This window comes from Peromyscus maniculatus, chromosome X, assembly GCF_049852395.1.
Source record: "Peromyscus maniculatus bairdii isolate BWxNUB_F1_BW_parent chromosome X, HU_Pman_BW_mat_3.1, whole genome shotgun sequence".
In the NCBI taxonomy this organism is placed as follows: Eukaryota; Metazoa; Chordata; class Mammalia; order Rodentia; family Cricetidae; genus Peromyscus; species Peromyscus maniculatus.
Window position 1 is genome coordinate 78,143,578 of NC_134875.1, and position 26,936 is coordinate 78,170,513.

Here is a 26,936-nt window from a genome sequence, read left to right on the forward strand (position 1 = left end):
TAAATGAATACAAATCATTTATATACTTAGGTTTTGTGGATAGTATTGTGTATTTGATAGTGTTATCAGTTAATTTCTCATAAATGGTGATAGTAGTTCCTTATAGAAAGCTATAATATACTTAAGGCCAGTAGTTTCTTGTGTTCCATATTTGCCACCTTTAATGAAAACTGTGATTCTATACAAACCCTATGGAAAAATCTCAAGGCAGTTCTTTTAAAAAATACTTTAAGTAACTTATGTGGTTAAGTTTGAAATAACAGGCATTTACCCATTTTGCAGCTAGTGCACTGCTGCATATTCCATGGTCATTTTATTTCAAAAATCATTTCAATCTAATAACAATATCTACATTAAATTTTCCATCAACTTTACAAACACACAAAGCAAATGATACAAGTATAAGAGCTATATAGTGAACAACAAAACATACATTTATACTATTATCAGAATCAAAAATAGTTTCCACAAAAGATACCTCACTCTTCATATATTAATTATTTGTCAAACAGCAAAATACCTTTTCCAGAAAAGTAATACAAGTCTTGAAATTGTATAACATTGTACAAAAATATTCTTATTTAACATACATTCAACATTAAAGCAAATATGCACAGTTCACCAAACTTTGGACATTTCAGACATCTGTCCTGAAACAGTCCTGAAAATTTTTATTTACAGAATCATTGTAATTTATTACAGCACTTCAAAATGTTTGTACTAAGAGACTAAAAGTGGTGATATGAACTATAAAAATAGAAAAGGCACCTTAAACGGTATAAAGCTATATTTATATTGCCTGCTTTCCTAAAACAAAACACAAAACAATTCAGTGTTTAAAACATCATTTTTTTTTTTATATAGTTGAGTATAGAATGCTATTAGCAACCTCCTCTATGTGGACCTGGGCAACTACAGTTAGATGTTTTTATTTATTTTCCCAGTCTGACCATCATTTGTATTACTGATATTTTCTTTCATGTTAAACAATTTAACTGGTTTAAATCAACTGAATTTTGAAACATATCTTGAAGAGAAATACTTATGTATATAACTTGTTTAGTTTTGAAGTGATATGCTCTAACTTTATTTTTTGTCAGATGAATTTACTGAAATTATACTGTAAGATTTTTATTGTATGCAGTAGTCATTTTGTATCTTAAATGAGAAAGTTACTCAGATTAATCATTCACCATTCATTATTGATTGATATATTTATGGTCTAGATTATCTGAAACCTTGTCTTCTTTGTTTTGCAGGCCAAGACATTCCCTTAACATCAAGAAGGACTTTAAAGAAAACATTTTTGTGCCTGCTAATCCTTTTTGAACCAGAAGGCAAAGTTACAGACATTCAGTTCATCTAAACAGGGGCCAGGTGAAGTTTAACAAGTCACAAGCTTCCAAAGAGGACACTACTCAGTTAAATCTAATGGCAGTGTACAGATGTGAGGTGGCAGTGTTTGTCAAGGTATATGTAACCTGCTTTAAAATAGCAGAAGGTCTTAATTTAAAGAGGAAGTCAGATGTTCTACATTGACCTATAAAATGGCAATCAGAAGACATTATCTAACAGTAATAGGTTGAGATCAGAAAATTTCAGCTAATGAAAGGGGCTATTTCTAATCTTGCTGGGATAGTTAAGCTTATTGAATGATTGTTAATGTGCTCTAGGCATGAGATATCTTGAAAATCAGACAGCCTAACTTTGGGTTCTCTGCAATACATACATGGAAGTTACTTTTCTGGAATGGAATGTCTATGAACACAATCTTAGTAAATTAACAGTTCCAGATTCCATCTTTACTAGGAATTATTCTTTTGTAAAATAAACATAAAAAATTGCCCCTAGTTTTTCAATTTTTCTATCCTGTCACTAAGAAAAACAGAAGTGCCATTTTAGTAAATGAGGAAAATGTAGAAGAGAAACAAGATGAATTAAAACCTTCCTCTTCAGTAGAATTACTACAGATAACACACATTACTGTAAATCTCTAGTTTTCATCATAAAGAACAGATACATGTTTGAGGAAACACATGTACTAATCATATTTAAGCATCAGCAATGTTCACATGTTAGAACACTACATGATGCTTTATTAATAAGTATACTTTTAATGCTTTAGGTATGTTAAAATATTTAAAATAAAGATAACAACAAAACATTCTTCCAGAGAAATGTATTAATGCTCCTTTGTTTTTGGAAGCTGTCGAGATTTACCAGCAGCTGTATATCTCTTCTACAATTATTCTCCTTGTTTTAGTAAACAGCTACTGAAATTAATATAGCTCTATGGCTAGTATGTTTAAATATAGCCCTCAACATGACTAAATCATATAACCTCATGTATATAGTTTCTGTTTTGGTACACAGATATGGTATTTTATAGAAGGGTATCTTGCTTTTGACTTTAAAGATTCATTTGAGTGCTTTTCAAAGGAGACAGTTTTATATATTCCTAACTTGCCAGCTGAATCTGAAAGAATTTTACTCAATAGTGAAAATACAATTTCAATAGTTAGTCAACAACATGTATTTGGAGTTTACTTCCTGAAAAAGTATTGGATTTTGAAGTCAGGGTACCAAAGGTGCCTTTAAACTCTTTCTTAAATCTGTAAAGAAGATAAGTATGAAGAAATACTTATGTTCAAGAAAGTCATCCTCATGACTTAAATAAAATTACAATTTGTAGTTATCTTTGTTCAAAAACCTGCTAATATGGGTTGTATTATTGTTGGGAGGCACTAAAATTATAAAACCTTTTTAAAATAGAAAGTATACATATCAATGATTTCCTAAAATTACTTTTAATTTTCAAAGCATTTGGAAGACACTACTATAAACACACATTCTGATTTCACAAGTTAAGGATTTGATAATATCTTTACCTTTTTGTTTTGGAATTAAGCTTTCATTTTATGTAGAAAACTTTCAAGTTATTCTACTATAGTAAAAATAAAAGGTCAAGTATTATATTAGTTAGTATTCTCATACCGCTCTGTAATGTCATTTTCGCAGAGACCAGTATCCCCTACTCATCACCAGGTCTTTAACAAGAATCCAATCACAGCCTTCTGGGTTCCATAGTTTAGCCTAAGGAATATGTATGAATGGGGCATATCTATAATGTGTGATGGGTTAGTTAGCATTTTAAAGAGAATACTTTATATTTCTCCATTAGTCTAGAATTATACAAGAAATCACCAAATTAATTGGATTGACATTTAACCATCATTTTAAATTTGGGATAATTTTGAGGAGTAGCTACTTGATACACTATTTCTCTTAAGAGGGCCATTTTATTCATTTACAGGGGTTAATGATTTTATTCGGAGGCATTAAAAGATGCATCTATGTGGCACTCCTTCTATAGGACATGGAGGTCTGCCTGCTGGAGGGGGCATATAAACCACATGCATTAAAATCATCTATAAAACATCTGTTGTTCTTTCAAGGTGTATATTTATAAAAATGAGTTTTGTTCTAATTCATTCAAAAAATCTCATCCTCCCATAACAAAGCAAAGTAAAGCAAAATGTGTTATGTTCAAATATCAGTAACATAAAATTGGTTTCCAAGTAGTGTATCTCCTCTAACTTGTATGATATCACCCCAAACAAGCTAATCCTTTCTTTTTAAAGCAGTAGATTAGAGACTAGCAGAAGGCTATTTAAAAGTCTTACATACCCCATTAGATCTTTTATAATATGTAGACATTTGTGAACTGTAAGAATATTCTAGTTTAAAAGAATATGTGGCTAAAACCCAATTAATTCAACTAATAGAAATGTTAGAACTACATTTTTTTCTCTTTTGGTTTTGGTTACATTACTGATGTTAAAAAGTAAAACCAACTTTCAGAATAAAACTTACTCCTGGATTTGTTTTATTTTATTTATTTATTTATTTATTTATTTATTTATTTATTTATTTATTTATTTATTTGGTTTTTCGAGACAGGGTTTCTCTGTGTAGCTTTGTGCCTTTCCTGTTACTCCTGGATTTTAACACTAGTTAAAGCAATCAAGGGCAATCTGGTGTGTGTCTGGTGATGAAATGACATATGCTGGAATGGAGTTTTAAAATTATTGAATGACTTCTATGGATTACATCAGGTAAAAAAAAAAGGCTGGCACCTGTTTACATACAAAAATGCTTTGTAGTAAACCAATGAACAGAAGGAATTAGTACTGTTTTTTTAAGGCAGTTACACTAGTTCTGGAGAGATGCTGACATGCCATTGAATACATAATCCTTTTTGGTTAGTAGGCAATAAAGGAAGGCTTAGCGTGGTGATGTTATTTAGAGAAACAAAGTCATGAGGAATAGGCTAAAGCTTTTTCTTTTATGATATCATTCCCATTCAACATGTTTGGATTCTCTAACCTGAGAAAATATTAGACATTTATGTGGAGCTTTTTCATAAGAGAACAAGACACTTAAAATGTTAGGAGAAAGCATGATCCTTTTAGGCCATTCTCTACATTGCAATTTAAAGCTTTAGGATAATAATATGGAAAAATGCCTCTTAGCAATTAGAGAGTTTGGAGGAAATAGCAGTAAGAAGCAATGGGATCACAGATGTGATAAGATATTCCCAGACACCTTCACAATTCTATTACTGAACTACTGTGGGAAATACTGAGCCTTTAGCAATGGCATCACTAACACTAACTCCTTTTCATTTTCGAGTATTTTCCCTGTATCTTTTAGAATTACTTTTTTAATGATGAATAAGTTCATGTTTATGTATATGTATTCCCACTTTCTGAAAAGTAAAGTGTATATATTAGGACACAAAAAAATGATCACTATGCTTTAGCCAATGCATGATGTATATAGATACAGTGATACAATTTCTTAGTATACTTTTTATTTTTTTGTCCTCCCAAAGAGGTAAATACAAATATTTTAAAGCCTTGGGATTCTGTAATATACATGTAATTATTTAAATATGGCAATGGCCAGCGATGTATGGATACAAAAAAAAGTCAGAAATATTGGCTATTTGAAAATTCCTTAGAAGTTGTACTTTTGTATTCAATACTATAATGCTGAGATGAGACTTTAAATACAGTCTGTAGGTAGCACATTCTCAGATTTTGATTGCTTGTTCATGTTGTGATGGAAAAATAAGTACTTAAGTTTTCGGATGGCCTTATTGACATTTATTCAGAACAGCTTGTTATTACCATCCCAGATAACAGATCAATGGCTTTCTTATCATATGAGAGAAATTAATTTTAAATCCCATTCATAGATTTGATAGTGGATATGTGATTACTGAATAAATTCTCAGAATAATGGCAAATATACACAATTACTGAAAAAGGATGGTGTTAACTGAAATTTAACATTGAGGAACATACTATAAACCAATCTTTGGTCTTAGAAAAGTGAAAGTGCTTTATTTGGTGGTAGGTGCTTTCAATTACTAATAACAAAAATTTCCCAGGATGTTGATCAAATAAGCCCAAAATCTTAAATGTCATGGCTAAATTCTCTAACTTTCTGTTGTTGGTGGTGGTATTTCTCTCTTTTTTGTCCCATTTAGTTTCTTCTTAGGAAATGATGATAAAATAGTTTCACATTCAGAGTTGGTTATTTTTTTTCTTTTCAACTTATTTAAATGCCAAAACCCCTGCATAATAAGTTATCTTATTGGTTGTCCAGATGAAAGGAATTTTTCAATCCACATATTAGCTAATTATTATACAGAGGGTAAATGACTGTTTTCCAGAACATTTTTTTTTCTAGTGATTCTTCAAACTTTAGTAGTATTTTTAACCCAACAAATTTTATTGGGAAATGTAGGTTTTTAACATTATTTAAATTTCTTATTATAGAAATCACATATTTTCAATTTAAACACTAAAATTTCACGGCACTATTTGCTAAGAAAAATACAGTGTAACAAGGAACTTGGACATAAAGATGTCTAAATATGTCTTCACTATGCATGTCCATTTATAACATGAAAAGTGTTCTTTTATACTTTAGCCAAAGATACAGGCATCTTTAACATACTGGTCAAGTGAATTTTATCTTAAGTGTCAGTAAGATTTGAAAAATCATCTCAAGTATTCCACTACATTTGAAAGTTTTTCCAGTCACATTTGAAGATCATTTAAAAGTTAGTTTAGAGATGATATCTTATCTATTACGATTATTTAAGCTATAATTGGTGAAAAATAGTTGGCAACTACACAATAGTAAATGTTAGCGTTTACAGAATTGGAAAATTGCTTTTCAGATGTGCTTAAGCAATGCTTCTGGTATGTGTACTTCTTACATCATATCATTTTGTACTGGAAACCGCACTGCAGGACATGGCTGGAAGTAAACAAGTGGTAGCCCAGACGCTACATAATAACTTGGGTACCCTCTCTCAAGAACTAGGTATGGAGCAGGTTGATAAAAGCAAGTTACGCTGTCTGTACTGGGTAATATATTCTGTTCTCCAAGTACTTTCAAAGCCAAAAGGGTGATCATGTTAAGAGTCTGCCTTCTTTCATAACCCATGAGGCAGACAGTACTTTGGTTCACAACTCCATGCAAGGTCATAAGATAGTCATACTTGCTTATTTCTTCACCTATGAAATGGTTGCGGAGGTATGATTCAATTTTCTTTTGCTGTTCTGCTACATCAGGAAAATCAATGAAAAATCTAGAACACATATAACGTTCCAGAGTCTTAATTTCTGTTTGACAAGCTGGTTTGAAATCACGAACCAACAGATTGCTATATTTCAAAAGGCCACCACCTCTGATCTCTTCAGGTTTTCTGGTATATATAAGCTTGTATTTCAAATGTATCATTGCTTCCTGGAAATCCCCATACATACTTTCAGCCACCACAACAGGACAGGATTCTTTGGTTAGCTTAGCATTTGGGACACTATAGAAATCTAACATGGAATCCAAAAGAATTTGAAAAGAATCTACACTAAATTCAAATTGTCGTCTGAGTGAATTCACAAATTTTAGTTCTACATTCTTTCCGGTGTTATTTGAAAGAGAGATGAGACTCCAACGATCATGGTTATTGCAAATTTTGACCATTTTCTGCACATATGCCTCTTTCATTGTCTTTAGGGTAATCTTTTCTTTTTTAACACCTTTTGGTAAAAAGTCAAGTAGACAACCTAAAACTGCATCCTTAACAACCTGAAATTCTTGGTCACTTGGTAGATCAACACCAAAAATAATGTCCAAATCTTTATAGCTGATTCCATTATGGCTTGCGAGTACGTAACTTGCTGTAGAGCCATTCAATCTGGTATCTTTAACAATAATGCCCTGCTTTATGAGTTGATCTTTCACAACATGAACAATATCTTTGGGTTTTACCTCCAGCGTGGGGAAATTGCCCCTTCCATGAATTGGGATTACTTCATCTAACACGCGATCCAGTGTGACAATGTGATCCCAAGTGAGATTGCTGAATCTGATCTCTGACATTGTGAAGTCAATCGATCAACTAGGAGGCAAGAAAAATATTAAGAGAAAATGTCAGCATCTTAAAACTAAGGTTACACCTAAAGCATATGAAAGAAGTTCAAAACAGGTTTATCCTCTATAAAAACAAAGTAAATACTAGGACGTTATTAATAGATATATAGATAATATTCTTAAACATGGAAAAATAAAGGTCACAAAGACTATATAAAATATTTGGTTTGTTAATAAGTTCAAACATTTTCTCAGGGATTAACTGTAAATATATAATTCATAAAATAAAAATGGTGTTCTTTTCTAATCATTCCTCATATAAACATGATAATTATGGTGTTTGATCATATAAATACCATTTATAGGTTAATCATAGTACAACACTGAGGCTGTCAGTAACTTAAATTGAGATGAGACAGCATGGGCAAAATGGAATTAATATATAATATAATAATTAATTCTATAATTATAAAATCATTCACAATACATTATTGAGTTTTGTATATTTCATTGCTCCCATTTTAAATACCACTATGGAAATCTTCTATCATATTATTAATTCTCTAGGTTCTTGAGAATAAGGATAGCATGTAATTCATGACTTGTTCTATATGCCCAGAGATGACTTAATGTCAGGTGAAAGAAATAATGACACTTACTTGGAAATGAAAAATGAAACTACCAAATTTGCATGCAAAATTAAGCAAGAATATAGAGAAGCATAAGATTGCTGAGTTTTACAAACATCTAGTGTAGGTGTCTGATAGCTAGTATCTGATATATTATGTTCAGAAAATTTTACAAATGGAAAGCATAAAGAATTTAATTTTTTATAAAAACATGATGAGTGCAACTATATATAATTTTGTATCTAGGTCATCTAAAGTGATTACATAGATCTTCCAATACACTATTAAGCTGTTCAAACAAATAAATCTAGGAAAGTAAATGAAGTCCATCATGGACATAGTCTTTGAACTAGGTATTGTTTCCTGAATTCCAGGAATGGAAAATAAACTCTATTATGCTTAAAGCAGATTTATATAGGTAGCATTCATATCTTGCATATTTATGGAGCTATCAGAATAATAAAAATATTTAGAATTCAATACTGCATGTATCTCAGGTATAAGTACAGCAAAAGAATTACCTAATCTGGCATCTGCAGAACAGTCTTGGCAGTTCAATGATTAAGTAACAGCAGATCTGTGTTAGTGAGAAAACTAAACTTATCGTGGTCCTCTATATATTATCCTCATAAATTAAATTAAAGAGTCAGTGTATATTTTTATTATGTAATGTTAGGGTTTATATAGTAGGTTGCTTGTTTTCTTTTAAACCAGTTTTATTGGGAATATCTGTATAGTTTGACCAACTATGTGAGTATACAAATCAAACCTTAAACATGGGTGGGATGAATTAAATTACTTCAGGTTTTTTGGATTTAAGTAATTGCTCTAGGAAGCAAAATTAACAATGTAAGGAGTAAGGATATACAGAATATACATTGATTGCTAGAACATTTAATAAGCAAATATAACACTACTTAAAATACATTCTCCTAGAATTATCACTGAATTAGTTTAAGCTAACAATTTGTTATGTTCTAGTTATCAGTCTGGAAAATAAAGTTCATCACAATATCTGGACTTGTGTAAATATTTTAGGAAGGTCTACAATTTATCTAATAAATATTTTAGAAGTGTAAACTAACTTAAATAGCTGTCATAAGCTTTAAAATTCTTCCTTAATATTAAAATTTCTTTTAAAAGTGGAAATTTCTGTTTCATTAGTGGAAAATTTCCTTTGATAATATTAGTAAAAATTAAAAATTCAATGGCTTAATACTAGTCTTATAACCTGTGAGAGGAGAATATTCATATTGCTATACATACTTTCTTAAATATTAAGAAATTATTTTCTATACAGAAGTCCATAGGAACTTTATATGGAAATAGTCAATCAAATCATGAGTAAATGAACTAACTGCCAGAATAAATGAGCAACTGATCAAAAAGGAGTCTTTCATATAAAACAAATTAGGAAGAGATACTTAAAATCCTAGATCTACACATAGATATTACAGGATAAAGGGAGGGAAAAGCATTTTCTTTCCAAGAAAAAAAGCATACTAAGATCTTGCAAAGAAAACAAAGAAGATTAACATTTCTTTTCAGTTTGTGGCAGAAATGTGGTATAGAGAAACTGCTCATCAGTGTACAGAATTCTGTTCTTCACTTGACACCTATGCTAATGATTCTAAGTCTTCTAGTATCAAGACTAGCCTGAAGGTTTAAGAATATATGTGTGTGTTTATATATATGTATATTTAATTATACATATGTGTGTACAATAATTTATCATTAGCCTTTGTTAAATATAAAGACATGAAGTCAATTTGCTAGGATATGAGGAAATGCTGTCATTGATTAGTACATGTTTCAACTATCTAAATGATGTTTTTAAATAACCAGTTCAGATTTTTATTTTAGAATTTTCTTGCTACAACTAAGTAAACTTCTATTTTACATAAACTTTAATTTTTACTAAGTAAGTATATTGTTACTAACTGAAGAATTTTAAATTACAAGTTTCTGGTCACCTGTAGTTAAGAAACATGAATCACAAAATTTTAAAACATCATAATTACCATACTATATCATATACATAAGTATATATATCATATATGTAATATGATATATATACAACATATACACACATATAGTCACACACCAAATTCAGTAAAGTATAACATGATGGAATATATACACGTGATTTTTTTATTAATATGGAATCTATAATTCTTATACAAATGCTCATCTCTATTAACATAGATAATTCAAGATTAGGCCATAATGTTATAGTTCTTTCACATAACCATTATCTATTTTCATTTTCTGATAATTACCTATAACACTAAATTAATGACTTATCATATGTAACTTAACAGTTGTATTTTCATATATCATAGTCAATTCATATATCAAATATAAAAAATTAAAACAATCTGCTAAAAACACAATTCAATGTAATCTTTGAGTGCCTATCATCATAAAGTTAGAAGTACAATAAAACTATACACATTGCTTATTGCATGATGTTGTTTTAAACAGAGCTGTCAGCTATACAATGTGTGGTTTTATAATATGAAGTACAAAAAATATATTTTCATGGGCTAAAAGTCCAAACTCAAGACAAATCTCCTTTAAAAATTTGCCTCCTAAGCCTGAACACAAGTACAAAAGCCGAAATTCCTAATCAGTCTTAAAATGTGATGTTCATATTGGTCCATTCCCAAAGATCTTCTGAGTCTCTGGCTTCTTCCAATTTATTTAACCTTTAAGCTAACACATTTCTTATCTATCATAATTAATATCAACGTCTATAATAAATATGATATAATATGTAAGACTTTAGTAGACATTGAAATAAAAACTCAGTTGTTTCTGTTATTTAATTGGTTAAATTCATCTGGAATGCAAATAAGGCAAGTGAATTGTCAAGATCTTACAAAGGGTCAGAAATGGTCATTTATATAATAAATAAATCATAATGTTTTCCTTATCACACACTTATTATCCTTCTGACCACAGAAATAAAAGTGAAACTAATAATTTTCCAACTCTACTAATATTAGAAGTTTATCTTCAAATAGACAGATGAATGACTTACAACTTACTTTGTAAAGATAACTTTCAAGAACTCTATACAGTCAATATGATTCAGTGGATATTTCAGACAAGATATGAATTTTCATCTTATGGAGTAGAGTCATGAGTCAACCAGTCTGAAGAAGAAAAACACCAAAAGAGCATTTTGATACATGTCATACATGAATAATCTGATGTTCCTCATCATATTCTTACAAGCTGTATGTATACACATATATAGACATACACACTAAAGAAATGATGGTAAATAATTGCTCTGAGATAGAAGTTCTTAATTTTCAGGATGCATTGTTACATAGAGGGTTTGTAAAATATTTCTAGGTCCCATTTTCAGGGTTTTTGAATAAGCAGGTCAAAGGGGAACCTGAATATAGGCATTTAAACAACTTCCCAGATGGTGTTGATGCAACAATACTTTAAGAATCATATCACTAAAGAAAACATAAGAAATGACCAAGGACCATTATTATCAACAGCCATACTTCATGTAATGACTTGGATACTTCCATTACATTAAAAAAAAACTACTCTGAAGTCTGGGCTATGGCTCAGTGAGTAAAGTACTGTGTAAACTTGAGGATCTGAATTTGGGTCCCCAGCACCCAAATAAAAACCAAGCATGGCAGTGCATGTCTATAATCACAGAGGTGGGGAAATGGAGACACATGGACTTTCAAAGGCTCACTAGCCAGCCAGTATAGATGAAGTGGCAAGCTCTAGATTCGGTGAGAAGACGCTATCTCAAAATGATAAACGGAGAAAGTGGGAAAGACACTTCATATTGACCTCGTGTCACCACAAAATAAATTAAAAATAAAAACTGCAATGAATCAAACAGAAAATTCCAATCCAAGAAAATGTTCTTTTAAATTAGGCTTTTATCAGCATTCTAATAGTACAATATTATTTTTTTCAACTAGATGTTAAATCTAACAAAGTCTAAAACTTGTGTAGTGATTCTAAGACAGAAATGTTGCTAGTTACCTTCCTTATAGTAAATGCTTATATTCAGAAGATGTCTCTTACTTTGGAAAACTTCAAGACTGGTATCCACCTATAGTTAAATAAGGAAATGGACATTGGTTATACTATGTACCATATTTCATAGGTTCAAAGAAGTATGAAGTATTATTTAATTACTAGAAGGAGGTATTGCACATTTTATTTGATATACTACATCTGTTTCTAGAGAGAAGATTAAGGCATGTGAGAAATGAAACTGCTGTATTTAATTAAAATATAAATTACCGACAACTGAATATTATCTCTTTCAAAATGAAAGTGTTCATTTCAAGAAGAAAATTCTATTTATATCATGATGAAAACACTGATTGATTTGGTATTTTTATGGTGTACTGAGTAAAGCAGTAAATAGAATACTGGCTAACATTAATAATAAAGACCATCAAAAACATCATGAAAAGTGATAATCATCTCAAGGAAATCCCTTTCAATGCTTTTGATCTGCTGAAAGTAAAGGCTGACATATAACTTCAATACAGAGAAAACTCTAAGAGGCTAGGTGTGTACCTCAATGATAGAATGCTGGCTTGACATAGGCAAGGTGCTAGGTTCAACCACCAGCACCGCAAAAATAAAATAAAGACAACTCCTACTCACATTTGACTACAAATTTAAACAAATACTTAATATAATATTAAGTGTGTGATACCTGAAATTACTAAGCTAGACGAAAGTCAGAAAGATGTGCTATCTGGTTTCGGTCCTACATTGCATCTGAATCAATGATGAAAATGTAAGATGTGTACTGTTTTGCCATCTTTCCCTCCAAATCTATTTGTAATGTCAAACAGACAATTTCTCAAAACATATTATCTTGCTGTAATAATTGTCAAGGATATCAAGAACTCTGAGAATAAAATAGTATAACAGCTATATAAGAATAAGAGGAACTCAATCAAATTATTGTAACCATCAGACTTAACTTCCTTTTCATTTTTAACACTACAAACAAGGATACTGAAATTAGTATAAGTAGTACATATCAAAGCAAGTGCATTATTTTGAAATATGGTAAACGTGGTCCCTGTTCTAGCAGAGAACTATGGTACTTTAGTTGCTTGATTATAGAGGCAAATAAATTAAACAAAAAATAAACAAACCTAATTTGCCTTTTAAATGTATTTTCTATTTGCAGTGACTTTCTACATACCAAAGGTTTCTCTAGTAGCCCAGTTAAGCTAAATCCAAAGTAATTATGCATATTTTCTTTTCTGGATACTCACTATATATACCCACATAACAGCATGTAATGCTTATAATGTCCAACAAATCATAATGTATGTCTTTTCAAAGAGACGCATATTATTCCATAGACTAGTTCAGATTACACTTAGATTCCCCCTTAAATGAAGAATCGGGCTTGGAGTATTGTTTCATCAGTTAAGAACAGTGATTGTTCTTCCAGAGGACCTGTGTTCCATTCCCAGCCTCCACATAATGGCTCACAACCATCTGTAACTCCAGTCCCAGGGGATCTAACACACTTCTGGATTCTGTGGGCAACAGGCATGCATGTGGTGCATAGAAATACAAACAAGCAGAACACTTATTGACATAAAAATAAATAAAATTTAAATGAAGATTCTTAGTTGGGACAGCATGAAAAAGACCAATTTTCTGTGGCTACTATGACTGTCTGTTATAAGTTATGCTAGAGTCTAAAACACATACACACAATAGGAATTAAGATAGCTAAAGAACTAATTTTTACTTTAAATTAAATTCATTATCCCTTTGCTCTATAAATTTCAAAGTAGGTTTTGCCTACAAATGAAACAGAAATGTTTGTCTGTATTTCAACTATAAATGTATTATATTAAAGGAGCTATGTTATCTAAAAGATGTAATTTAACATAATGCTCTGTTGACAATCTATACAGATGTTCATAAAAGTCATAATCACAAAGTGTTTACCAGTTTTTTTTACACAGATAGATATTTTATAATCTGTTCAAATGATAAAAACAAATTAGTTTTTTCATTTTTGGAATTTTTTCTGTTAGCTTATTGAATTAAAAACTAATAAAATGTAACTCTAAAACCTTTTTCTGGTTAAATATAGCAAATGATAAAGATTTTTAATTAAAAACTATAAACATTTATAAAGGCCACTAACTAACATGTTCAAATATTTTCTATGCATTGCTGAATTCGAAAGTGTAATACAGATATGTAATTCTGAGCCAAATTCAAGAGCCAAATGTATTTAAGTAAGCATGAGGAACTCACAGTAAGGTCAAGCTATTCGAAGGCTTATACTAAGCTTTTAATATTGTGTATATGAAAACTTTATATAATCAAGATTTAGAAGAATAGCTACATCAAAAATACTGTGCCACTTATTCCATAATGCCCTGTTGATTTTACAAGTCTTGTTTAAAGGTTCACATGGATATTCTCAATAGTGTTCACTTTTGGCATTAGTCATTTCCAAATTTGGTTCTGAAAAATGAAACACATCACTACTGATATTAAAATAGTTTCAATTTAGGCCAATCCACAAACTCATTTTAGTTTCAATATAGTCCATATCCTAAAAACAGTTGCAAATATCCATTTGTCCTGGATTCTCTTAATGAAATATATAGTCATTTTCAAAACTTTTAGCTACTAACAAATGTATACTAGGATAACTGTGAAGCTTGTATGAAGGGTGTTAACTCTAAATTGCTTAGTTTTTAAAAATAAAGATCTTTAATTATATTGTGAATGAAGTTATTTATGCATACTTTAAACTACTAGAAATGACATAGTTCTCAAAGAGGAAAAATGCTTTTAATCAGAGTTAGGGTCATGCTGGGCAAGGGATAACGTCGGTTTCTCTTGTGCTAAAAGATGATGGGATTGTTAAAGGTTTTAATTCTATTTAGGCATATAATAATACCGTAATGTATTTTCCATTCTGATAGTATTTATATGTTTGTCTGTATTTTATGATCATGTCTTTTCAAATATCATGCTTAAGTCCACTTCTTGCTCAAAGAAACAAAGTATTATCACTGCATATATTTACACAAATAACCAATATCCTGTCACTAATGTACAGAGAAGAAACTTCTCAACATTTCTTTATGTAGGTAGAATCATGCTGCAAAAGGCCTTTGAGTGTAAAGGCTTAGGTGAAATGTGTATTAGAAGAATTAAGAAACATGCCAGGCACCTATTCACCTAAGAAAGGAACACTAGGGCTGAAAAAAATACCTTTGGATTTAAAGGCATGGCGTTCATAAAGGAATGCCTTCACATCAGGTTAAACCTGTTGCCATTCCAGAAAACAAACAAAACCCTTATCACTTCCCTTTCTTGCCTAACACACATGCATGCATTTCTTCTGCTCATTTTTCTTTATTGTGCTTTAGTTGTTATCTGTTGCTTTCAAATGTTAAAAGTGTGCACTCTTCTAAGTAAATCATTTCTTGCTTCCTTTTAGGGTTATCACAAATCCTTTACAGTAAAAAGTAGAAAGAGGTGACATTATAGCATCTTTCTTCCTCTTCCTATATTTTTATTACCTGGAAGAGGGTGATCACTATGAAAATTCTATAGTTACTTTGGGGATACTTTTGCTTCTGATATTACCCAATAGAGTTGTCGCCTCTGGAAACTGCTGCAAAATTTAGAGAGATGAATTGGTCAGATAAAACTCCAGTTTGCTTTCAATGGAATTCGTGGCTATGGCACTAGTGAGAAGTCTCTAAAGTGCAAAGAGCTTCCTGGACGGAAGCCAAAGCTACCTAATGAGACAAAATATCATGCTCTCTGTACTGAATGCTGTTTAACTAACGCGACACTCATAATAAATCCATAAGCCCAATAAACATTTACCAAATCATTTAAGATCTCTAATTCTTCTTAAGTATATGCCTGTCAGGAATCAGGGATTAAGGACTGTATAGAGACTGAAGAGGACTCCAGAATTATAGTCAACCCCACATACATGCTCCACATGACTCACAAATACTATCCAAAGAAGCAGGAAAGTAGGAACTCACCAGAATAGTCCAAGAAAACAAAACAAAACAAAATCTCTCCTAAACACATAACAAAAACCTCTGTTCATGACTCTTCCCAGCCCCTCTCCATACCCTCTCCGCCCTTAGAACTCACTTTACCAACTGCTGATCTCTTCAAATCCGACCAGTCAAGGAGCAACTGGAAGGGGAAGGATACAAGAATAAGGCTTCGGAAGAAGACTGCTGGTAAGCACGCAGGAGAAAACGGGGTTGGGGGTGTTAAAGAGAGAAACTGAAAGAAATAAAAAAATGTTGCAAATACAGGGAGGAATAAGGGAAGAAGGTAAGAAAGAATGAGCTTCAGGAAAAGAGCACAGAAAGCAAGCTCCTGCAAACAGCTGAAAGGCTGTTACACTGCTGCTGTCCAAGGGCTACTAGGTGCTGAAATGACTTCCCCAACACACCCCTCCAGTCCCACTCACCCACTCCACAGACTTCCCTTTCTCCCAGGCTCATCCCCCTCTTGTAGCGTAAAACCATTTCCATGGCAACGTGTCGTCATACAATTTAGGGGGGTTCGTACTTCCGAGTTATGTGAGTTTTTCATAGCTTAGGCAGACCATCCATTACTTCCATTCTCCTTTAGCACTGAACTTTCTCTGATATGATAATACTATCTTTTCTCCCTCCCCAACCTGAAAATTATTTTCCCCTTTTCCCTTGCAAATGCTGCCCGGCTTCACAGCTTTTCTATCCCCCACCCTACCTACATAACCTTCAGAGAGAGAGAGAGAGAGAGAGAGAGAGAGAGAGAGAGAGAGAGAGAGAGAGAGAGAGAGAGAGAGGGAGAGAGAGGGAGAGGGAGGGAGAGAGAGGGAGAGAGAGGGAGAGAGAGGGAGAGAGAGGGAGAGAGAGGGAGAGAGAGAGGGAGAGAGAGAGAGACTGATTTTAGCTTCCCAGCTTTTTTTTCAGTCCTTACTAACAGAAAGCAAACTAAAGTTTATGCCCACAAGCAGTTTTGTGCCTTGTTTTGTTTACAGCAGATTTCTGCATAACTTGCATTATCATGGGAAATCTCCTCCCTCACTTTAACACATTTTACTCTCAGTTTGGCTAAAAGCATTCAGGGCTTCCCTGTTTTCTCCCACATTTGCAGACACAAAACTGTAGCACAAAGGCATCTTTTAAAAAACAATTTTAAAATCCAATCACTGAAAGCTTAAAGTAGAGTTGCTTTAGCAAAATCCACTAAGTTTACTATTAATTTGTTCTTGTTTCTAATACTTGCATTAAATTTTTCTGCCACAGGAAAAAAATCTAATTCACTTTTAAGGTACTTAAAGACTATACCAAAGGGATGACTCATGAATGTTTACTTGGAAGAAAAAATTCTAGGCAGGAAATTTAAAAATGTAGAAAAATCTATAAAAATGTAAATATGCATACTTGCTATTTTAACTTTCATTCAATGAAATGCTGTAATTAAAGACTTCTTGCAGCCAGGCGGTGGTGGCGCATGCCTTTAATCCCAGCACTCGGGAGGCAGAGCCAGGCGGATCTTTGTGAGTTCGTGGCCAGCCTGGTCTACAGAGCGAGATCCAGGAAAGGCGCAAAGCTACACAGAGAAACCCTGTCACGGAAAACCAAAAAAAATAAAATAAAATAAAAATAAAATAAAAATAAAATAAAATAAAGACTTCTTGCTATCTAAAAAAAAGAGCTAATAATGCACTGCTACTTTTATGTGCTTCAGGTTAGAAATATCTTAATATAAAATATTCACTATCTGTCTATGTAGCCAATTAATTTAGGGAAGTTTTTTTTAACTCTTTTAACCTAAAATTATGAATAAAAGAAATTCTGGGTAGTGCCAACATATTAGTAATATATATCATATCTTCCTCATAAGCTCAGAAAATATATGAAAATAATTACTGATGGAGTTTTCAGTTAATTAATGCCTCAGTTTTACCAGTTATGATTATTAGCATAATTATTCATAAACTACATTTCAGTATAGAATATCATTTCATCTAAATAAAATGTTTCTGAATGAAACAAAAATTAAACATCAATTTTAATGTCCTTTCACAGTAGAAACTGAAAGTCAGAATAATGAAATTTTCTTTGTATAGAATCTTACCACGGTTTTGATAATGTACTTTTTTAAATTTGGATTTAACAACACTCCAGCTCTGAAGACTAACTTCCTTCTCTAGAGTTCCCCCATCGACTTATCTCCCCACAGTTTCTGCACCTCACTTTTCACAACACTATGGATACTGTTGCTAGGAGACAAAGGATATTACTATTGCATCAATAATGCTCATACCTAGGACCATGTTTCAAATGAGAAATTTGAGCCAGCCAACTGTTTGAATGAAAGAATTGATAGGATATATTAAAGAATATTTTAATTTATCCTTTAACAATTTCATATACCCATTATTACTCCCACCAACTCTTTCCTCCTTTCACTAAGTCCCCATCCCACTGTCATGTCTTTTGGTCTTGTTTTTGCTTAAACTTAAAAATAATAAAGCTAAATAAACCATGTAGATACTCACAGTTTGCCAGATGTTAGTGTCCTGTATGTTTTATAACATGTACTGTGATGTAAGAATTATGTTATAAGTTTTGAAATATAAACTTTGGAAAAGTAATGTCCATTAAACTTCACAAACTAACATTGTTTAAAAATATCCTATTTAGTTTTCATAACATACTTTATTGAATTTGAATTTACCAACACTCCAGAGCTAAAGATTAACTTCCAAAGGCAAAGTTCCAACATAGTGTCTGTCTTATTACCCTACAATTACCTCATAAACGTTCTAATAGGACTATCAAAATTAAGAAAATAGTCTACTAAGTAATAATATGAAGCAAATTATTTGGAAATGTAAATGATACTTTTGGATAGCCCATTTAAAAACTTTTTTTTTCAGTAAAATAGGTAAAGGACTGAGTATACTTTGGAATGACTAAAGACAAGTGCAGATACCTGCTTATTTTTTTTTTCCTGAAACTATAGTATACATGTCAAACAAAACAAAACAATTGTGAATAATTTATAAGATAATACCCTCTATATAAGGAAAGAAAATATTCATAGCTTAATTTTAAAGAAAAATATGTTTCTAAGTAAAAATATGGGAAATAGGGAACATATTTATATGAAATACGGAGTATAGATTTTTCAATTTTATATATTTTGAACATGTTTAAATAACTAAGATTTTATGTTACATACAATAAATACTATAATTAGTTCATTTAATTCTCACTCAAAAGAATGTAATCAGTAGAAATCATAAACCAGATGGAAAAATATAGAATAAAATATATAAAGCAATTCATGAACAGATTAGATAAAATAACTCAAAATGAGCTAAGAGTTACATAGATAGGCATAGAGTGACAGAGAAATTTTAAGTAGAATAAAACATCAAATATTTTGTGTTGTCATTTAACATACAAGGGAAACTAACTATGCCAAAGTCCTAAATTATTACAAAAAGATTTTCTTGGTCAGCAATAACCAATTCAGGAAACTACTATAAAATATCTATCAGATATTGCTCAGACATTCATCTATTTTGTTCAAGTGGTCTTCATTTTTATCAGTATATGAATGTGAAAGCAACATATTAGCAGAATCCAGTGTAATATCATTGGAAGCTCAGCAGGAAACTTGGTAGAAGACAAAGCAGAAGTAAACGACAGCTATCACTAAATAGCTCTTTAGCAATCTAAACATTTGACCTCACATTCATCCATTCCAACGGTTACAATTCCTAATTTTATTTGATTACTAGTAAGTAGTGTAAGTCTTTGGATTAAGTATATACATGTACATTGGTGTGTTTGTTATTGAGGCTCAAACCAAAACCCTCATATACTCTATAAAATGTCTTTTCACTGATCTATACCTTCATCTGTCTTTTAACTAAGTTATGATCTACTCTAAAACACAATTTAAGATAATTCTTCAAACAAGAATCATATTAAATTCACTGAGCAACCTCTCACATCTTAGGAAAGAACACTCAACTCCTTTGAGTTGTTATGAGAAAATACAGTAGAGCAATTGATCGCTGGAGAGTCAGAAAGGTAGAAATAATGCAGATCAATTTCAAATTTAACCCAGACAATGGGAAAAATGCTAAATGGGTTTCTGAAACTACCAGTAGAGAAATGAGTCAACCGTTTGCATTAGAGATTGGATATATAGTTGACCAGGAACAGCTATTAAATATGGCTTACATTCTCAATTATCTAGTTATAGGAGTATTTACTGTTTTTATTGGCATAAAAAAGCTCAAAAAATTGTAGCAACTATTTGTCATTACATATCACTTCAGATAATGAGTAATAACATATATTTACTGGTGGGATTAGCAGAGTGAAGAAAGTGGTGTGTGGGAAACAGACAAAACATATTAGGTGGTAGATAAGAGAGTAACAAATGGAAATATTTGGAAAGCAGTTTATATCCATGACTTGCGCTCTTCTCATCCTTGCTCAAAGAAGCTTCTTTTTGCAGAGGGTTAAGGTAAACTCATAATTGTTCAGAATGCTAAGAATAAACAACTATGAGTGCTCAGTCATAGATGCACTATCAATATAAACCTTGCCTCACAATTAGGGCTTCATAGACCATTTCTGAAGAAGGAGTAGGAAGACTATAACATCTAGAGAGTAGAAAGAAGTACTATGAGCTGCTGTCTTCCAGACATGACACAGCACACATAAACTCACAGTAATTGTGGTTGCCTGCACCAGACCTGCACAATATCAAGTCAGTCAACACTACAGCATGAAGGGGGAGGGGCTCAACGGCCTCTACTTTTGCAGAGCTAGGGACAGTTGATGCTCCTGGGGGAGGGGAGTCAATTTTCTTTAAGGGAGTGGCCCCTGGTAGCTCAACCACTATGTTCCATTGGGTGGCCCCACACCCATCTGTATAGAGACAGCATAAATAACTTAAAAGAAGATACAAAGTTTTGGGGGCTGCAGGGGTAGGGAATTGATCTGGGAGTGAGTGGTGAACATGATCAAAGTAACATTCTATGCATGTATGGGATTCTCAAAAAAATAAATATTGAGGAAGTGCTACTAAGTCTCCATCCTTAGCTAAGAAACTATTGGCAGTTGAATGCTGCTGGTAGAATGACAGTTGTTTTCCTTGACAAGAGGCAGATGGCCACTGTTATGGTGAGTATGCACCTGTGGATGATACCCCACCCATGTGCAGCTCGGTAAGACTAACTAGGCTAAGAGAATCATTAGAAACAAAATAAAATAAAATGAACAAAATGAAAATGGGAGGGAGGCAGGGTACAGAGGGGAGTAAGAGGAAGGTAATGGTGGATGGACATGACCAAAGTATATTTTATAAATGTATGACATTTTCAACAAACAAATAAACTGTTATAAAAATGATTTTTCTAAAGGCAGTAAAACATGTCAAATCATAGTTGTAAAAACTCAAAACAACACAAAATAGGAAACACATATCTACATATAACATGTTCCACCAATTAATTTGATGTTAAATTATCAAAGAATCAAAAATATTTCTCCTGAATGCTTGCTTTCTTGACTGAGTTTCATATGGAGTTAATTATAGATTATCATATTTAATGAATCCTTTTAAAAGACATGCATGCAACTGTAGGAAGCATAATGCAAATTGGGTTTGATGAAGGATAAATGTAAGGATAATGAGTTTTGTGTCATCTAAATGATGTGCACCACTGAAATTTTAATTACAATGTAGGACAAAGAAAGAAGCTTTATAATGGGAGCAGACGCAGAAATGCACAGCCAAACATTAGGTGGAAAGGGAGCCCACATTGAAGATCTCCACCAGGCCCTCACTTTGGAAATCGAGGAACCTGTGGAAGAGGGGAGGAAGAACTGTAGGAGCCAGAAGCACTGAGAACACCAGGAGAACTTGGCGTATAGACATAACTAAGCAGAACTCAGTGGGGCTCACAGAGACTGAAGCAACAATCATGGACCCTGTATGGGTCTGAGCTAGGTCTTCTGCATATATCTTACAGTTTTGTAGCACGCTGATTTGGTGGGATTCCTAACAGTGGGAATGGGGGTTTCTTTGACTCTTTCGCCTGTTCTTGGGATCCTACTGGGTTGCCGCTCCCAGCCTTGATATGAGTACATAGTCTTATTGCATCTTGCTATGCCATATTCAGTGGATGTCCCTGGGAGGCCTGCTCTTTCCTGAAGGGAAACAGAGGAGGAATGGATCTGGGGGAGAAGGGAGGTGAGTGATATTGGGAGACAGTTGAGGAAGGGGAAAATGCAGCTGGGATGTATTAAAAACAATGAATAAATAAATCTTTCAAAAGATGTTTTAATAATGAAATGAGGATAAGGCTAAGTAAAATCATAATTAGCCCATCAAGAATGGCCTTCTGATTGCCAAAGTGGCTGTACAAGTTTGCACTCCCACCAGCATTGGAGGAGTGTTCCCCTTATTCCACATCCTCTCCAACATAAGCTGTCATTAGCATTTTTGATCTTGACCATTCTAACAGGTGTAAGATGGTATCTCAGAGTTATTTTGATTTGCATTTCCCTGATAGTCAAGGATGTTGAACACTTCTTTTAAGTTTATCTTGGCCATTTGAAATTCTTCTACTGAGAATTCTCTGTTTAAATTGTACCCCATTTTTAAAATGTGATTATTTGGTATTTTGATGTCTAGTTTCTTGAGTTCTTTATATATTTTGGAGATCAGCCCTCTAGTCAGATGTGGGGTTAGTAAAGATCTTTTCCCATTCTCTAGGCTGTTGTTTTGTATTATTGACAGTGTCCTTTGCCTTACAGAAGCCTTTCAGTTTCAGGAGGTCCCATCAGGACCTATCCCTGATGCATGAGCTGGCTCTTTGGAACCTATTCTCTATGGAGGGATGCCTTGTTCAGCCTTGATGGAGGGGGGAGGAGCTTGGTCCTGCCACAACTTGATATGTCATGCTTTGTGGATTCCCAAGGGAGACCTTACACCATCTGAATGGAGAGGGAGAAAGAGTGGATGCGGGGGTAGGAGAGGTGAGGTAGGAAACAGGAGAAGAAGAGGGAGAGGAAACTGTAGTTAGTATGTAAAATAAAGAAAAAATTTAAAGAAAGAATGGCCTTCAAGGGGCTAGAGATGTCTCCGTGGTTAAGAGCACACACTACTCTTGTAGAGGACTTAAACCTTAATACTTAGTACCTATATTTAATGGCTCACAATTGTCTGTTACTCCAGCAACCAAGGGATTCAATCTTGTGGTCTCTACAAACACTGTACTTATGTTCTCATACCACCACACAGACATATTTAAAATTCAAAGTAAAAATTTTAGAGCCACGCCCTACAAATTTTGACCTGGAAGTCCAGGTCCATAATCCTTACTGCTCTAAAGGCTAAGGCAGAAGATAGGGCATTTGAGGCCTGCCTGGAACACAGAGAAAGTTCCATACCAGCCCAGACTAATGTGTGAGCTCATATATCAAAATAAAAAGTTGAAAGAGGTCTGGGGATACGGATCTTTGGAGGAGCAATCCCTGAGCATGTATGCGGTCCTAGTTTTAGTCCCTAGTAACACACACACACACACACACACACACACACTCAAACACAACCTTCAAATGTGCCACAAATTATAGTTATTACTTACAAATCATTAGAGAAAAGTCCACCAAATATTTATTGGTTTCTTTAAATAGCTAACTGAAATAAATTTTTGCTAAACATGATCGAGTAGAAGAGAAAAGTAAAAGGCACCATTATTTGTTAAGCTCTCACTAAATACTACGCATAAACAGTCCACTTATATTCCTTATAATAATTATGACAATCACATGAAGTGGCTATTACTTATCCTCACATTTCGTAGTGCAAAGAATCAAACACAGAACCCCATACATGCTAAATATATGTTATTCCACTGATTCGATATCCCTAGAATATAATTTTCTATGTTCTAAAGATTAGTATCTGAGGAAAGAATTAAGTAATTTGTCCCTGTTAATGCAACTTTGAATTGATAGAAGTAGGGTAAAAATTCTAGGCCTATTATGTTTCAAAAACAATGCTATATGGTAGAGGATAGAATATGGGGAGAGACAACTAACACTAAAAGACTTTTTAAAAGTCATGAGAACACCTACTTCCTAAAATATACATATATATATGAAAGGAATTTAAATGGAGTCACCAAACACTAGGGAGACAATGCCCAAACTAGATAGCTTATGCCACAAAATAAAACCTACAGTGTCAGGAATGGGTTACATCTTGTTGTGTCACAAGCCAAATTGGGGTTACCATAGATCCCCCCAAACATCACAGGTCATTGTCAATGCTATGGATTACTCTCCACAACCAGAGGGTAAGGCCTTATTGCAAAATACACCACTTACATATGTCATTGAACATGGAGAAATCAAGCTGGTGCTAAACTAGAAGCTTCTTTCCTACTAATGTTTATGGTGCTGGAAGGCACTCTGAATGATATCAAGGAAGAAAAGTAATCATCAATATTACCAAGCTACAAACTCTATGACCAACAGTAGAGACCTGCTGGTAAGGTATACTGGTGCAGTGGTGGTAAAAATGTTATGGGAATAACCAACTACTTTTCTATTGTATTTAAGGGCCATTCCATGTGATACAGCCCATACCTCACAGTACTGAAATGAGCAAGACCTTGAGACTGTATATGTCATGGGCCCTAGGGATAAACCTACTATTATTCTGCTAAAGGAACATGGCAATAAAACAACTCTTAATTACATAATGCCATACCCATAGATAAGTACATTTCTCAATCCTCATCAGAGAAGCTTCATCTAACAGGAGATGGTAATTAACAGAGACACACAACTTGGCATTGTGGAGGGAGAGAGAGAGGAAGGAGAGGGAGAAGGGCAAGAGGGAAGGGGGAGAGGGGAAAGAAGAGGGAGATGGGGGAGAGAGGGAAGAAGAGAGTGTAGAGGAAGAGGGATTTTGTAGACCTCATTCCTAAATAGAAAGTCTTTATCAAACCACTCCCCTTAAGGCTAATGGACCTATATGGAAGACAGGACAGAAAGAATATAAAATTCAGAGGTGATGGATAACTCCAAGGAAACAGCATCTTCTTGACACAGTAAGACTAAAACACATTCGAATTCATAGAGACCATGGAAACACAACAAGACCTGTTCAGGTTCAAATCAAACAAAACCCCAGCACTGAGAAGGGGAAGTGGACACAAAGCCCCACCCCTAACCAAGAAGCCATTTGCAATTGATATCTACTGGGAAAGGATAAATCATTTTTTTTTCCAATTGAGTATCACTGTACAGTATACCAACAAAACTCCAAGTGAGGTTCCATGCTCTTGAGGAGCTGGCCAACAAAAAAAAAAAAAAAAAAAAAAAAAAAAAGATTCCATGGTTTGTTTTTGAGGGGAGGGTTGTTTCATCTTGTTTTATATTTGCCCTATAGTCTTTTGTCTTGATTTTAAGTTTCTGTTTTGTTTTTTGTTTGTTTATTTTTGAGAAAAAGTGAGAGGGGAGAAGAAGGGATGGATGGAGGGAGGGAGGGTAGGAAGGAGGGAGGGAGGGAAAGATAAAGTAAAAAGGAGAGAAGAGAAAAAAGAGTGGAAGGGAGAGGTGGAGAGGGGAAGAGGAGGAGAATGAGAGAGGAAGAGGAAGAGGGGAGGGAAGAGGGAGGGGAAGAGGGAGAAGGAAGGAGAGGGGGAGAGCATGCACAAATTAATGTGAAGTTAGGTGGGTGGGTAGGACCTTAGAGTAGTTGGGGAAGAGGAAAGAATATGATCAAAAGACATTGTTTGGAATTTTTAAATAAAAGGAAGAAAATACAATACTGTTTACATTATTCCAAAGGGCCTTTCAGCAAGTTTGCTATACTGTCATAATCTCAGAATACAGGTGAAGATGTATGGTATCTACAGGAACTGAAATAAAGTCTAATGGGTGCCCATCATATAATAAGTATCATTCCATGGAGAATAATGATATAATTTTTACTTATTCATTTTCCCTGCATCTTCTATTACGATGTATTATGATTTAAAACTCTATCATTCTTGTTTCTGTATAATGCTGAAGGTGAAATCCAGGGCTGCATGTATGGCAGGCAAGTGGTAGATAAGTAATTGTCTTTCAGTTCTACTGCTATCTCTTAATTTTCAAGTGATTTTTTCCATACTGATACTGGCATTTATGAATACAGTGCACAATCTTACCTGTGCCCATTAGGATTGATTTATTCAAATGTGATATATTTTATTATCATGGAAACAGCCCCCATAATTTATATGGAAGGCTAATGTAAATAGCATAAAGAGATTTTAATGCTAATTTAGCCAGAATTTAAGAAACAAAAACTATGCAAGATAATCTGCATTTTTCATCTAGCTAAGAGTAATACATTTTATATTTTACCATAATTAAAAACAGTTAAAATTTTAAAATATTTTCTTTATTCTTGAGAATTTCATGCAAATATAAAATTAAACATGATCATAACCACTACAATGCTAATTCATACCTTTTTTCATTATCCACTAAGTACAGTTAATGATGCCCATATGCTGATCTGTGTGAGGCAATTCACTGGAGCTTCGTGGACCCACTAGGAGCTACATCCTTAAAGAACACTGATTTTTCTTTCATTAATGGTCATCAGCTGTAAGTAGCTACTCAGCTAGAGACTGACCCTCCCAGTACCAAGCCTATCTTGTACAGGTCTTGTTCAGGTTGTGGGTTAATAAGCACAACAGCTATATTATGCTAGAAGCCAGCCTTTCAAACCACA

General features: G+C 33.3%; 1 protein-coding gene across 5 annotated transcripts in view; it reads right to left on the bottom strand.

Moving 5' to 3' along the window:
* Positions 1-266: 266 nt before the first annotated feature.
* The window catches only part of Tent5d (terminal nucleotidyltransferase 5D), a 76,568-nt gene continuing 49,898 nt past the window's right edge, over positions 267-26,936 (bottom strand). For 3 of the 5 annotated variants that reach the window (XM_076562054.1, XM_076562053.1, XM_015985933.3), the window contains exons 3-5: positions 12,108-12,177; positions 11,132-11,239; positions 267-7,480 (exon numbers count right to left, since the gene is read on the bottom strand). In XM_076562054.1, the coding sequence (XP_076418169.1) occupies positions 6,289-7,461 (1,173 nt within the window). In that variant the 5' untranslated portion in view covers positions 7,462-7,480; positions 11,132-11,239; positions 12,108-12,177 and the 3' untranslated portion in view covers positions 267-6,288. Of the gene's footprint in view, positions 7,481-11,131; positions 11,240-12,107; positions 12,178-16,253; positions 16,272-18,242; positions 18,379-26,936 lie in introns of those variants that run through there. The other 2 variants (XM_042268721.2, XM_076562055.1) reach the window with 2 other exon arrangements.